General features: G+C 42.3%; 2 protein-coding genes across 7 annotated transcripts; one reads left to right on the top strand and one right to left on the bottom strand.

Moving 5' to 3' along the window:
- Positions 1-2,518: 2,518 nt before the first annotated feature.
- On the bottom strand, positions 2,519-7,068 carry usp12b (ubiquitin specific peptidase 12b). 3 transcript variants are annotated; one of them, XM_077500445.1, is made up of 11 exons: positions 6,750-7,068; positions 6,265-6,399; positions 6,036-6,116; positions 5,880-5,963; positions 5,683-5,812; positions 5,337-5,611; positions 5,182-5,258; positions 3,165-3,248; positions 2,890-3,087; positions 2,728-2,806; positions 2,519-2,655 (listed from the first exon to the last, which is right to left on the bottom strand). In XM_077500445.1, exons 2-11 carry the CDS (start codon positions 6,265-6,267, stop codon positions 2,554-2,556), a joined length of 1,113 nt encoding a protein of 370 aa, XP_077356571.1. In that variant the 5' UTR covers positions 6,268-6,399; positions 6,750-7,068; the 3' UTR covers positions 2,519-2,553. The 3 variants fall into 3 exon arrangements, with proteins under 3 accessions (XP_077356571.1, XP_077356572.1, XP_077356570.1); XM_077500446.1 differs by having other exon boundaries at positions 6,265-6,343; XM_077500444.1 differs by lacking the exon at positions 6,265-6,399 and having other exon boundaries at positions 6,750-7,067.
- Positions 6,517-13,339, top strand: rasl11a (RAS-like, family 11, member A). 4 transcript variants are annotated; one of them, XM_077500448.1, is made up of 8 exons: positions 6,517-6,958; positions 8,334-8,827; positions 9,336-9,392; positions 9,465-9,547; positions 9,987-10,027; positions 10,090-10,219; positions 11,503-11,578; positions 11,684-13,339. In XM_077500448.1, exons 2-8 carry the CDS (start codon positions 8,704-8,706, stop codon positions 11,971-11,973), a joined length of 801 nt encoding a protein of 266 aa, XP_077356574.1. In that variant the 5' UTR covers positions 6,517-6,958; positions 8,334-8,703; the 3' UTR covers positions 11,974-13,339. The 4 variants fall into 4 exon arrangements, with proteins under 4 accessions (XP_077356574.1, XP_077356575.1, XP_077356573.1 ...); XM_077500449.1 differs by lacking the exon at positions 6,517-6,958 and having other exon boundaries at positions 7,367-8,827; positions 11,684-11,760; positions 11,827-13,339; XM_077500447.1 differs by lacking the exon at positions 6,517-6,958 and having other exon boundaries at positions 7,367-8,827.
- The last annotated feature ends 22 nt before the right edge of the window (positions 13,340-13,361 follow it).

Here is a 13,361-nt window from a genome sequence, read left to right as displayed (position 1 = left end):
TTTATTTAAAAAAAAACAAAACAGCTTACTATATCCATTGTCGTTCATTTTTATCTTCTTTGGTGTGACCCCGCCGGGGGATTGAACCCCCAACCTCCCAGTCTCAGGGTGGACACTCTACCACTTGACCACTGAGGAGGTCTTTGCAAAAACAAAAAAACAAAAAAAAAAACGCCTTACTATACATGGTCTATATATAAAAAAAAAAAAAAAAAAAAAAAAAAAGCGCCTTAATATACATGCTTGTTTTTTTATTAAAAAAAACAAAAAAACAGCTTACTATATCCATGGTCGTTCATTTTTATAGTCTTTGGAGTGACCCGGCCCGGGGATTGAACCCACGATCTCGCAGTCTTAGGGTGGACACTCTACCACTTGACCACTGAGCAGGTCTTTGAAAAAACAAAAAAACAAAAAAAAAACACCTGACTATACATGGTCGGTTTAAAAAAAAACAAAAAAAAAAAACGCCATACTATAAATGGTCGTTAAAAAAAACAAAAAAACAAAAAAACGCCTTAGTATACATGGTCGTTTTTTATAAAAAACAAACAAAAAAAACGCCATACTATACATGGTCGTTTGAAAAAACAAAAACAAAAAAACAACGCCTTACTATACATGGTCGTTTGAAAAAAAACCAACAACAACAAAAAAAAAAACGCCTTAGTATACATGGTCGTTTTTATAAAAAACAAAACAAAAAAACGCCATACTATACATGGTCGTTTGAAAAAGAAAAAAAAAAAATGCCTTCCTATACATGGTCGTTTTATTTGTTTTTTAAAAACGCCATACTATACATAGTCGTTTAAAATAAAACAAAAAAACGCCTTACGATACATGGGCGCTTTTTTTTTTTTTTTTTTTTTTTTTTTAAACGCCATACTATACATGGTTAAAAAAAAAACAAAAAAAAACGCCTTACTATACATGGTTGTTTTTGTTTTATTTTTTAAACGGCATACTATACACGGTCATTTGAAAAAAAAACAAAAAAAAAACGCCTTACTATACATGGTCGTTTGAAGAAAAAAAAAAAAAAAAAAAAAAATACATGCTTTTTTTTTTTTATTTAAAAAAAAAACAGCTTACTATATCCATGGTCATTAAAAAAAAAAAAAACGCCTTACTATACATGGTCTTTATTTTTTTTTATTTAAAAAAAAACAAAAAAAAAACGCCATAGTCGTTTTTTAAAAAACAAAAACGGCATACTATACATGGTCGTTTTTTTTTGTTTTGTTTTTTTTTTTAAACGCCTTACGAGACATGGTCGTTTGAAAAAAAGCAAAAACAAAACAAAAAAACGCATGGTCATTTAAAAAAACAAACAAAAAAACAACACCTTAGTATTCATGGTCGTTTTTTTTGTTTTTTTTAAAAAAAGCCATACTATACATGGTCGTTTGAAAAAAAAAAAAAACGCCTTACTGTACATGGTCGTTTTTAAAAAAACAAAACATACCCATACTATACATGGTGGTCGTTAAAAACAAAACAAAAAAAAAAACGCCTTAGTATACATGGTCGTTTTTATAAAAAAAAAAAAAAAACGCCATACTATACATGGTCGTTTTTTTGGGTTTTTTTTTTAAACGGCATATTATACATGGTCGTTTGAAAAAAAAAACCAAAAAAACGCCATAGTATACATGGTCGTTTTTAAAAAAAAATAAATAAAAACGCCTTACTATACATGGTCGTTTAAAAAAAAAAAAAAAGTCCACCCCACGTAGCGGCACACCTCAAACTGCATTTGACGCTCGATTTGTTGAATGATTCCACCATCTTTCATTTTATTTCAAGCAAGCATTTATTTTCACTTCCAACATCTGTATATATGTACACATGCACACTCTCCCTAAATGAAAGTAAAATCATCTTACATCCAACAGTAGTAGTGATAGACAAGGGGCATTAGTAAAGTGTGACTTCCAAGTAAAATGAGTGGAACATTCATGATAACATGAATATTTAAATAATAAAGTCATTTGACTTGATTGTAAGTGTGCGGCTAGCATTTGTTCACTTTGAAGTGAATCTGAAAGCCCAAACGCGAATATTTAATTAACGTTTATTCAGCAGGTAAGGCGATTGAGAACACATTCGCATTTGCAATGCCGACCTGGCTGCAAACAGAGTAAACCAAAATGTGCGGGGGTTCACTGAACAGTTCAGTACAAGGAGGCGTGGCTGCCGTGCGCTTTTGCTTGGACCCGTCGCTGTGCCCGCAGCATGGAAACGGAACATTCGGAGCGGCTGCGTGTCGGGTGAATGAAGACTTCAGAAGTTGACTTGGGACCTCTTTGGAATCACCTGGCCCGTTAGCGTGTCGTTAAATGGAACGTTCCAAGCTAATAAAAAAAAAAAAAAAAAATGTCCTGTCAGTTGCTGAGCTTGGGCGTGGCTCACGTCCGCCTTCTTCAAGGCCACCTGGACGTCTTCACCGATCCTGGGCGGCCATCTGACGCAAAGCTCCGCCTCCAAAGGGTTAAAAAAAAAAAAAAAAAAAAAAAAAAAAAAAAAAAAAAAAAGCCTGAACAGGCTGCTTCAGTCTCTGGACTGGTAGAAGAGGATGTAGCCCGACTCAGAGTTTTTGGAGATGTCCGACGTCAGGCCGTAGAATTCCTCGATGGCCTGCGCATCGATTTTCTGCAGGAACAACACAAGGTTGTTTGTAAACAAAAAAAACAGAGCCTTGAATATGTTACAAGAGATGTCAACCTCAACGATGTCATCATCGAAAAGCAGCCAGAAGCCGTGGCTCTTGACGATGGTGATGTAGTGACCTCGGTTGGGCCCGCTGCGGGGAACACGGCACGAATGAAGAACACAAACAAGACTAGAAGGAGAGCGGCGGTCCAGTCCGATCCGGTATGGCCCCACCTGCCACAGTGCACCACCACCGCCACCAGGTCGTACATGCGGTCCGGGTTGGTGGCGTCTCCCGACGTGTTGAAGAGGCGCAGCTCCAGAGGGAAGACCACGCGGTAGGACAGTTTGGTGTAGCGGTGCAGCTGGTCCATGTACTTGAAGCGCTTCAGGTGCAGCGCCAGGATCATGGGCAGCTTCTTCACCCTCATCCTGAAGCGGAGCAAACCTTTCAACCGACGCTAAAAAACAACAAGCCGTCGCTAAACGACAGAGAAAGACCAGCCAACCTTTTCTGGGCTTCTTGTTTGCTGCGACACTGCTCGCAGTAGTATTTGTACTCGCTGCACAGAGTCTCTGTGTTGCTGAAGCCCCTGTGAGGTACGGAGAGGACCAAATAGCCAAGGTCATATGGATTCTATATCCTTCAGATGGAGTTTAAGATCCAAGCACTAGTACGCTCTTTGTCCTCAACAATTTAGCACACTCGTAGAACCACCAGGATTTTTGACGTCAAAAGCCGTCAATGGCATTGAATGAGTTAATAGTAGAGAGGCAACATATCACTCAAACCTAATTCGATTGGATTCTCAGTTCCTGGTTTTCGACTTGATTCGATTTTTTTTTTTTTTTTAAATAAAATGACTCATTTGATAGCCAAAATATGTTTTTATTTTAGCATCTACATTTTGTCCTTGTTACAAACACTTTTTATAACTTTATTATTATATTTTTAAACTAAAAAATGAGCAGCGAGACAGATAGTATGAAGCGCCAGCTTTGTTAAGGATTCGTGTTGATTATTTTACTATTGCCCTTCACAAGGAGCTTTGTCCTTAACTCATTCACTCCCAGCCATTTTCACAGAAGCAATCCTGTTCGCTCCCAGCTGTTTTACTGGATTTTGACTGATTTTGCAACGGCTACAGAATATTGTGTTCTATTGCTATTAAAGCATGGAACCTATCAAAAGAAAGATTAAAGTCTCTTCGGTTTTTTTTTTTTCTTCTTTCATCAGGGAAAAAAAAAAAGTATGTTTCTATCTGTTTCCGTTTTGCAGCAATTAGCATTAGAAGAGAGCTAAGTTTCATCAGTTTTCACAAATCTATTTAAAATTGTAAGTAATTGAGCTTTTTTTCAAGATGGCCCTAGTTGATCTCCTTTTCTCTGCTGCCACCTGCTGGCCGTTTGTGTAATAACTACCATTTCTGCAACCGTTCTTTGCAGTTGAGAGGCTGCATCAAAGCCTTCTGTATGCTCTAGCATAAAAAAAAACAAAAAAAACGTATAAATACGTCCTTGGGACACTTAGAAAATTTAAAAAAAAAACGTATTTATACGTTATTGGGAGTAAATGAGTTAAAGGGATACTTGACTCATTGAGCCATTTTCAGCAGTTAAAAAGTTAATATTTTGTCTATAATTAATGTGGTTACTTCATTATTTTCCATGTACAATTAATAACACCTGTTGAGGAAGTAGGTAACGACCAATCATGGCTCAGTTTACTGACCAAACCCAGAAAACAGGTGAGCCATGATTGGTCGTTACCTACTTCCTCAGCACAGGTGATGTCACCATCAGTCGACAGCAAGTAGAAAAATTACTTTTTAAAGGTATTAATTGTACATGAAAAATAATGAAGTTACAAATTATGTAAAAAGGGGGCTAACTTGATAAGTTTTGCTTCTTTCTGCTTCTTCTTAAACTTGCATCTTATCATATTGTGCTTTTCTTTCCTTTGTATGTTTCTACTCTTGTGCTTGTTTGAGATGAATCAAATCAAATGAAGCGTGTCTATTTAACAAGTGTAACAATGAGGCCCTCTACTGGATCAATAAGAAACTACTTCAATGACACGTAAGTCACCGCGAGTGTAATTCATTGCGGCCACAGGTGATAAATATAGTCGATAAAGTGCCTCATTAAGTAAACGAGGACCCACTTACAAAACTTAAAACATTAAATTGATTACTTACAAAGCTCTAACCATGTTTTTATTGGTGTCTACAAAGACCCACCAAACCATACCGGATATCCGCAAAACGTGTCCGTCCCCAAATATGGTCCGGCTAGAAACAATGAAAAACGGTGCAAGGCATAACAATTAACATGGCATTGTGAAACGATGCTTTTTTTTTTTTTTTTTTTACATCAATGCCTTTTTTAAGCAATTTTCACCGATATCATTACACCACTAGTTAAGAGAAAACTACTGTTTGCCTTACTAACATGAAGTTGTTCTACGGGTGTACTAAAAAGTGCACTAGTGCATCATGGGTAAAGAATACATGCTGAAAGGTTCACCTGAGGCAGTGTGTGATGGACGTGTTCTGCTCCACGTCCACGGACAAATCCAGGAAGTCCTCGTCCTTGCTGCTTACCTGCAAACAGTAGTGTGACATCATCATCATCATCATCATCATCATCATCATACTATACTTCTTATTTACGTCACTCACAGCTTCACAGTTGAGGCAGCGAGTCTCGTTGGTTAGCGTTCCTTGGAAGATCTCGTGAACCCACGTCTGCTGCGTCTCCTTCCCGCCTTCGCCCTCCCCCTCCCCACCGCCGCCTCCCCCTACTACTACTACCTCGCCGCCGCCTCCGTTTTGCACCAGCTTTCCATTCTGCTGCCGCTCCTGGCTTTTCTCCTCCTGGAGCAGGTCAGCGATGGTGTTGAGGAGGTAGTTGAGGAATTCGTGGGCATCTTGCTGCATGTAGTTGTCAAACAGTTCTGCAGCGGAGGAGGAGGATCATCTGATCATCTGGATTTTGAGGGTCAATCACCGACAAACAAGTGCTCACCGTTTTCCTTCCTCAGTCGTGAGATGAATTTCTTAGGAGGGATGACTCCCACTTTCTTCTTCTGTGTGGCGATGCTGTTGAACAAGTCGGCCAGGCAGGTGAGGAGAGACTCCTTGCGTCGGGGCTGCACCTGTGAGCACAAAAAAATTAAAGTATTCCAAGCGGTACTCCGCCAGCTTCACTGTATGTCAACATACCTTGTAGGCCAACACCTTCTCCCTGAATGGTCGACAAAAATAGAGAGCCTGCAGCACCGAGTTACAGTAGCAGGTGTTGCCAAACTGGGGAACAAACAGAGAATTTTGTTGGAATAAAATGCACTTGAAAGTGGAGACAAAGCCACTGATACTGACGTTGACCAAGCCAAAGTAGTGCTCATTAACGGGAAACTGTTCCGGTCCAATCTCCTTCTCCAAGGCAGAGGCATTGGCGCCCTGTGGAGGAAGAAAAAAAAAATACAACAGATAGATAGTTACACGACACGGGCTATTTGTACGCCTGCCATCTAGTGGAAAAGCATTTAATTGTTCTGCCTGTCAACTATACGTCAAAGGTGTACATTGTCTGTGTTGTACAGCATACCATTGTTTTCGGACCAGTGTAATGAAACTGGTTGACTGGTGGACTCTCGCGGCTTGTCAGGAATCAGTGTCCTAAAAAGCTACAAGAACAGCTCGGACTCTCATTTCTTCTCATCCCTTTTCAACTTTGACCTCCCTATGAAGCACATGTTGATCAGCAGCTCCCAAAGCTCACTTTCCGCCATCCCAACACTTGGAAACATTACAGCGTCAATCACATGACAGCAGGGGGAAATCGTGATCGTGCGTCTAACAAAACATGAATCGTCAGGAAAGGGCGAGAATCAACTTCGTTACAGTGCAGCAGAAATGAACTGCGCGGCTCACTGACGTCGCCGCTTCTGTTATGAATACAAAGCGAAAGTAGTGACTGCACTGAAAGTGTGTTATTACTATAGAGTCGACATGTAGCTAGCAAGCAAGCTAGCACAGCGGTTAGCCCACCGCGGACAGTCAAGAATGGAGCCCAAAATACCAAATCCTTACCATCGTACAAATCGAGGCGATCTTTCGGACTGTCATCAGTATTTCCATCCGTGCGCCGCCATGTTGGACCAAACCCTGACGGTGAAATCTCCAGCCGATGCGGCTGCCGAGTTCCGGTATGGGCTGGAGACCATCGAGGCTTCAAGGCTTTCAAATCTTACTTTGCCCCATCATGCACAGAGACAAGATACCGCCTTAAGCGCATAATCGTACGTCCACTTGGCCGCCACATTGGATGTGGCCATTTTTTTGAACATTCTTTCTCCTCCATATTACAGTTAAATCAAGTGAGCTGACTTTGAAGAATTTGGTTTGGTGTCCTAGCAAGTTATTTATTTATTTATTTATTTATTTATTTATTTATTATGATAAAGTGGACACTGCTGTATTTTCAGTGGATATAAGATGTCTACATACTTAAAATGGCATTGAGAACAGGAAATGTTCCCCAGTTAGCTATAGCTTATAAAATTATTATTATTTTGTTTCATCTATTTTAGAGGCAAAGTAAAAAAAAAAAAAAAAAAAAAAAGTTAATGTGGTTGGTTGCACAAATGTTTAGAATTAAACTTCAAATGCTCTTGTAGTGGGGGGGGGGGGGGTGTCTAGCAGAAGCTTAAAAGTTACATTATTAGTTAACTGTTCATATTCATAACTCCTTCCACATTGTGTCAGGCTCCAGGTTAACAAAAAAATATGATAGAGCTGCCGCATCCAATATGGCGAACGTGCTGACGTATGGCCAAAATAGCGCTGAGTAGACGGTGTAAACATCGTATATCTATCGCTACGGTTTCGTTTGCCTTGTTTACTACGACTGTCAAGCTTGATAGGGCGCGCCTCGTTTCCCGTCACTCGCATCCTGTGATCCATTCCATTCACATTCATACTTACTTAACTATTAATATCATTTTTACTACTGAAGTTTTCACTCGTCAGTTTTGTTCCCTCATAGCACAACTAACATTTAACGTTATTTTATTTTAAGATACGCGTTTTAATTTAAAATGAAAATGTAATGACTTCCTGTTGTGTTTGTAATGTTTCCGTGTAACTTGACGCCGCAACCTGTCGTGCGGTGAAGAATAGACAGAGTTCGTTTGATTCTGTGTATAAGGATAGATCACGCAAGCGGTGCATAAACGATTTTTCTTGATCTTTTCTTCATATCGTTCACAGTTCTTATCCAACAAGGTCCATAAAGTCTGACGAGGCTCAATATAGTGATTGCATTCTTGATAGGACTGCAAGGCTAGCGAAGGAAATGGACACCGCCCAGTTGAGTTATGGCCACTTGGAATACATTGACCTCGCATTCATTCATGTTATCAGTGATAACCTGACGTTTTTCTCATCATGAGTTGGTCACTTATTTCGATCAGCTAGTCAGTCAGATAGATACGTTAACATCTTCTGAATAGTTGATTCTATGAGATAACTGTAAATCTGAAGCTTTATATTGTCAATTAACTGTTAGAGTTCGTAATAGTTATAACTTAGTTATTTATAAGATGGAATAGATTTAAAGTGGATTTAAAAAACAAAAAACAAAAAAAAAAACATCTCTTGGGTGGGTGTGTCCAGTGGTCCAGTGAGTGAAGTTTGCCTCCACCTCTTCCTCCTCCTTGCAACTTTCTGCTGCAGCCCATGCCCAGTGCGCACGGTCTCACGCCTCCAACGGAGTGGCCTGGAGCCTGTTGTCACTTCTCTCCCACTTTTGGAATATTACCGCATGTGTTTGGCGCAGCTTTCAAGTGCTGACCTGCAGCACAAGCAGATCCAGGGATAAGAGAGCAGGGGCGTCATGGGAATATCGGACTAACTTGTCTTCGGAGCTACGACGAGGAGGAGGAGGAAGAGAAGAAAGAAGAGGAGAAGGAGGGTGGTCTCTTTCCCACACGGATCCGAGGTCAATGCTGCTGGCTGGAGCGGCCCCTTCCCTGCACCGGGAGCCATGAACAACAGCGGGTCCGCCAACTTTCTGCTGCTGCCCATCCCCGAGTACCCGCTGCTGGACTGCGTGCCCAACAAGACGGTGAAGATTGTGGTGCTGGGGGCCAGCAACGTCGGCAAAACTGGTAAGTGAGATGAACACTCCGGGGTGATTGATTACAATGCAAACATTTGAATTTCCAGCTCAGCTCACGTGTGACAAGGGAGGGATGATATTAATTCCTTCCTTGAGGATTAAGTGGCTTATTGCAATGCAGGAGTGTCCAAAACTTCTTCCAGAAAAAAGCAAAGAATGTGATTTTGGACCCGTTCACTCATTGAGTTTAAAAAAGGCGATCACAAGATGGACCAATCAGTCCAGTCTATTCGTTTTTCAACTCATCAAACCAATATATTTTTTAAACACCTTTCTTTCAAAGAAAAACTGCATTATACATTTAACTGCCTGTTTCTTCTTGCATTTGTTGATCTAGCATGTTGATCATTGCATCATTTTTTTTCACTTGGGACTTTGAACCTGTTGTTTGAGACTCTTCCCAAAATGGCAAATTCCGGCCTAGATAACGACAAATGGTGGCATGTAGGTCAGTGCAACTTGTTTTCTAAAAGCTGGCTCTCCCTTTTTTCCCCCAGCTCTCATCGTCAGGTTTCTGACAAAACGCTTTATCGGAGACTACGAAGCCAACACAGGTAAATCCTTCCACGTTTCGCTTGTGATTCTTCCGCTAAAAATATTGATCCGCTCCTCCGCTCATCGGCCAGGAGCTCTGTACTCCAGAAAGGTCACCCTGGACGGTGAGGAGGTGTCGCTTCAGATCCAGGACACGCCCTGCGTGGCTCTGCAGGTACACACGGGCTGCTTCTTGTTTCTTTTTTTGCACTTTTATCTCCAAGTGAGGTCAGGAATGTGAGCTAAGCGACAGGATGTGATGTTAGACCAGGCGTCTGGCTCTCCATCACTTTAAGGAGAGCAATGTGTTTACAAAGCCAGGTCCTCTGAGACGCTTGCTTCCTATGACGAGAAGATAACGAGGGCTCAGGAAGCCCCTCCTGGTGGCACGGACGTGTAACTTTGTTGCGCAGGATGCACCACAAGACCTCCAAAGGGTTTTTCCAGTCAACTTTTTGCTAAAAGGCTCTTTTTAGTCAACTTGCTATTTCTGCTTCCTTCCATAAATTCACTTGAACTTTTATGGCAAGTTTCTAGAATTTTACTCCCCTACCCTCCACAGATGTGTCCTCTGCGCTGTCATTCCCAAACACTTGATGATTGTTTGTGCGCAGGACGACGCCGAGGGCCTCTACTGCCAGGAGCAGATCAACAGGTCAGGTAGCGGCCGGCGTGTTGTCTTTGCGCGCGCTCAGCTTACACGCTTTCAACCGGCAGGTCCATCTACTGGGCCGACGGCTACGTGCTGGTCTTCTCCATCACGGACCACAACAGCTATCGCACAATCCGGCCGTTGTACCAGCACGTCAGACGCATCCACCCCTCAGGAAATATTCCTGTCATACTGGTCAGTGGAATGTTTGGATGCTTTCTTTTCTATTTTCTGATAGTGGTGGATTGAGTCCCCACTCAAGTCGCAGCTGGCCAATACACAGCCTGCCACCAAATGTGGCAAATACAGGTGAAGAAAGTAAACAACCTGCTTCAGTTTGGCTTTAGCCACAAGTGCTTCGACTCAATTGGCAGGTAATAGAGCTCTTACGAGGGCATTTCTTACCTCTTAACTGCCAGTTGAGTAGAAGCACCTATGGCTAAAGCTAAACTATTGTGGCTAAAGTCAAACAACTGTGGCTAAAGCTAAACTCTTACGGCTATAGGTAAACTTTTGTGGCTAAAGAAACTCTTGTGGCCAAATACAAATTCTTGTGGCTAAATCCAAACTCTTGCAGCTAAACTCAGATTCTTGCGGGTAAAGCCAAACTTTAATGGCTAAAGCTAAACTCTTGCGGCTAAAGCTAAACTTTTGCGGCTAAAGCCAAACTCTTGCGGCTAAAGCTAAACTCTTGCGTCTTAAGGTAAACTATTGCGGCTTAAGGTAAACGAGTGTGGCTTAACCCAAACTAGTGTGGCTAAAGCTAAACTCTTGTGGCTAAAGCTAAACTCTTGGAGCTAAAGCTAAACTCTTGCAGCTAAAGCTAAACTCTTGCGGCTAAAGCCAAACTTTTGCGGCTAAAGCCAAACTCTTGCGGCTAAAGCTAAACTCTTGCGTCTTAAGGTAAACTATTGCGGCTTAAGGTAAACGAGTGTGGCTTAACCCAAACTAGTGTGGCTAAAGCTAAACTCTTGTGGCTAAAGCTAAACTCTTGGAGCTAAAGCTAAACTCTTGCAGCTAAAGCTAAACTGTTGCGGCTAAAGCTAAACTCTTGCGGGTAAACCCAAACTCTTGTGGCTAAAGCTCTTGCGGCTTAAGGTAAACTCTTGTGGCTAAACCCAAACTCTTGCAGCTGAACCCAAACTCTAGCGGCTAAAGCTAAACTCTTGCGGCTAATGCTAAACTCGCAGCTAAAGCTAAATTCTTGGGGGCTTGCGGCTAAAGCCAAACACGTGGCTGCTAAAGCCAAACTGTGGTGGAAAATTCAGGCCTAGAAAGTAAAAACCCTACCACAAATTGCATCTACTCAACCTGTGGCTAAAGCCAAACTGTGGCAGGTTACTTTCGAGATCTGGATTTGCTAACTCTGCGGTTACCTTCCTATGATCGCTCTTCCAGACTAGTGTGAGCTGTGTCACTTCCTGCAGGTGCGCCTTTGATAATCCCGCTAATCTGATTCGCTGTGTAATCTGTTGCAGATTGGCAACAAGAGCGACCTGCTTCGAGCGCGACAAGTGCCGGCAGATGAAGGCGAGACGTTAGCGTCCTCGCTAGGTGAGACCTGCTGCTCATAAATTGCTTGATGATGTTCTATAACGGGATGAATAAAGTATCCTGTCGAGATGGTGGTGTTGACATGTATCCTGCCCCTTCCCACAGGGGGCGTTTACTTTGAGGCTTCAGCCAGGGAGAACCACGAGGGCGTCCACACCGCCTTCCTGCAGTTGTGCCACGAGGTGGGCCTACATCATTACACTATGCCTATGTTTTTTTTTGTTGGTCACGTCATCTCCTTGGCGCAGGTGTCCCGGGCATTGGGAGGAGGCAACGGCGAGAAACGGCGAGGAGGACTCCATCTGGCCCGGCCCAAATCTCCCAACATGCAAGAGCTGAAGAGGAGGTTCAGGCAGGTCCTGTCCTCCAAAGTCAAATCGGCAACCGCTCTCTGACAGCCCGGAAGAAGACACATCGTCACGGACGTGTCCCGGGACGCTTTTGCATTTTCTTAAGAGCACAATATGTCGACTTGAGGCAACGGAATCGATATTCACGTGAACTTTCCACTAGCTGCTGTCTGGTTTCGCTGCAGTTTTGGACGAAGCTGCAGTTGTCGTTGCCGGGCTGCAAGGATGATAACGTCCTTCAAATGTTCACTTCCACTGTCGTCTTTTTGTATTCTGTAAAAAAAAAATTAAGCGCAATTGAAATTCCTTGCCGTGTTTTAATTCCATATCACACTAGATCAACAACCTGAGGACCCTGAGTATGGAAAAAGCTGCAAAGAAGACAAAGGTGGCGACTGATGAGAAATAGAAGCGACCCTGATCATATCTTGCCCCGAAGCTAACATGGAAAGTCTAGCGTAACTAAACAAACTCTAGTGACAAGTCTGGAATCAAGCTGGTCTTCCACTTTTTGGTTTTGGATCGGCCCAGCCAATGAAAACATTCAAAATCACCCGCTGTCAGCTCATATCACGCTATCCATGCTTCCCATTCCGACACAAACCTTTCCAATGGAGCGCACTCAACAAATAAACAAACCGTTTTTACTGTTATTGAAAAAAAAAAGAGGAAGAAGAAGATGGTGTGTATGTGTGTGTCAACTTCAAGCTGCAGTTCTCATGACCCCCTAACAGCCCCCCAAATTTCCATCTGGAATGTGGCTGGCTTGGTGAGCTTCCTCTTGTAACCCTTCACTGCACACGCTCGTACACGTGACCCCCAACTTGTGACCTTTGACTCCGAAAGGGCAGCCAGGCTCCAGGAGAAGAATGCTGGGAAAAGCTCAAACAAAAATCATTCAAGTCCAGAGATGACGATCGATTTAACATGGAGAAGCAAATGTGGATGCGCAGTTAGCATTTATTTGAGGGCAGCTAATGTGACGTTTATGAGGTCACATTTGGAATGGAACACTCCTGAAATGTTCCCTTTTTGGGCCAAGGCATTAAGCGCCCGCAATGAAAAGAAGAAACGTGTGTTTATCAGAACATTTGGGAAAAGAGGTCACCACCGCAGCTTATACTAGCGGCAGGTTCAAAAGAATTCTCATTTCAGGCTTCTACTGAAATTTGACTAGCGCTGACTGTAGAAATGTTTACATCTCAGCCTCACATTTGGTTAAACAACATCTAGTAAGCAAATAGTCTCTTACCCAGAACCACCCTGGAGATTTGCATTTTGGCCTGTTATATTGCCGCTTCTCCGCTCCCATCATCATCATGCCTATATGCTTCGTCAACATGGCTAAATTCTCATTGTATCCAGGAACGCTAAAAGACAAAGAGCAGCCCAATAAATGACCAAAAGCATGCATCTGCTTCCCTACTTGTGGG

This window comes from Festucalex cinctus, chromosome 16 (genome assembly GCF_051991245.1).
Source record: "Festucalex cinctus isolate MCC-2025b chromosome 16, RoL_Fcin_1.0, whole genome shotgun sequence".
Lineage (NCBI taxonomy): Eukaryota > Metazoa > Chordata > Actinopteri > Syngnathiformes > Syngnathidae > Festucalex > Festucalex cinctus.
The sequence above is the reverse complement of the archived record's forward strand: the minus strand, read 5'-3'. Positions and strand labels throughout refer to the sequence as shown.

Excerpts from the sequence above, each read along its gene's own strand:
- rasl11a (XM_077500448.1), top strand. The coding sequence starts at position 8,704 with ATGAACAACAGCGGGTCCGCCAACTTTCTGCTGCTGCCCATCCCCGAG. Across the intron at positions 9,393-9,464 it reads AGACTACGAAGCCAACACAG|GAGCTCTGTACTCCAGAAAG; the intron begins GTAAATCCTTCC and ends CTCATCGGCCAG. Across the intron at positions 11,579-11,683 it reads GACGTTAGCGTCCTCGCTAG|GGGGCGTTTACTTTGAGGCT; the intron begins GTGAGACCTGCT and ends CCCTTCCCACAG.
- usp12b (XM_077500444.1), bottom strand. The coding sequence starts at position 6,797 with ATGGAAATACTGATGACAGTCCGAAAGATCGCCTCGATTTGTACGATG. Across the intron at positions 5,813-5,879 it reads AGAAGGTGTTGGCCTACAAG|GTGCAGCCCCGACGCAAGGA; the intron begins GTATGTTGACAT and ends TTGTGCTCACAG. Across the intron at positions 2,807-2,889 it reads GTGGTGGTGCACTGTGGCAG|CGGGCCCAACCGAGGTCACT; the intron begins GTGGGGCCATAC and ends TGTTCCCCGCAG.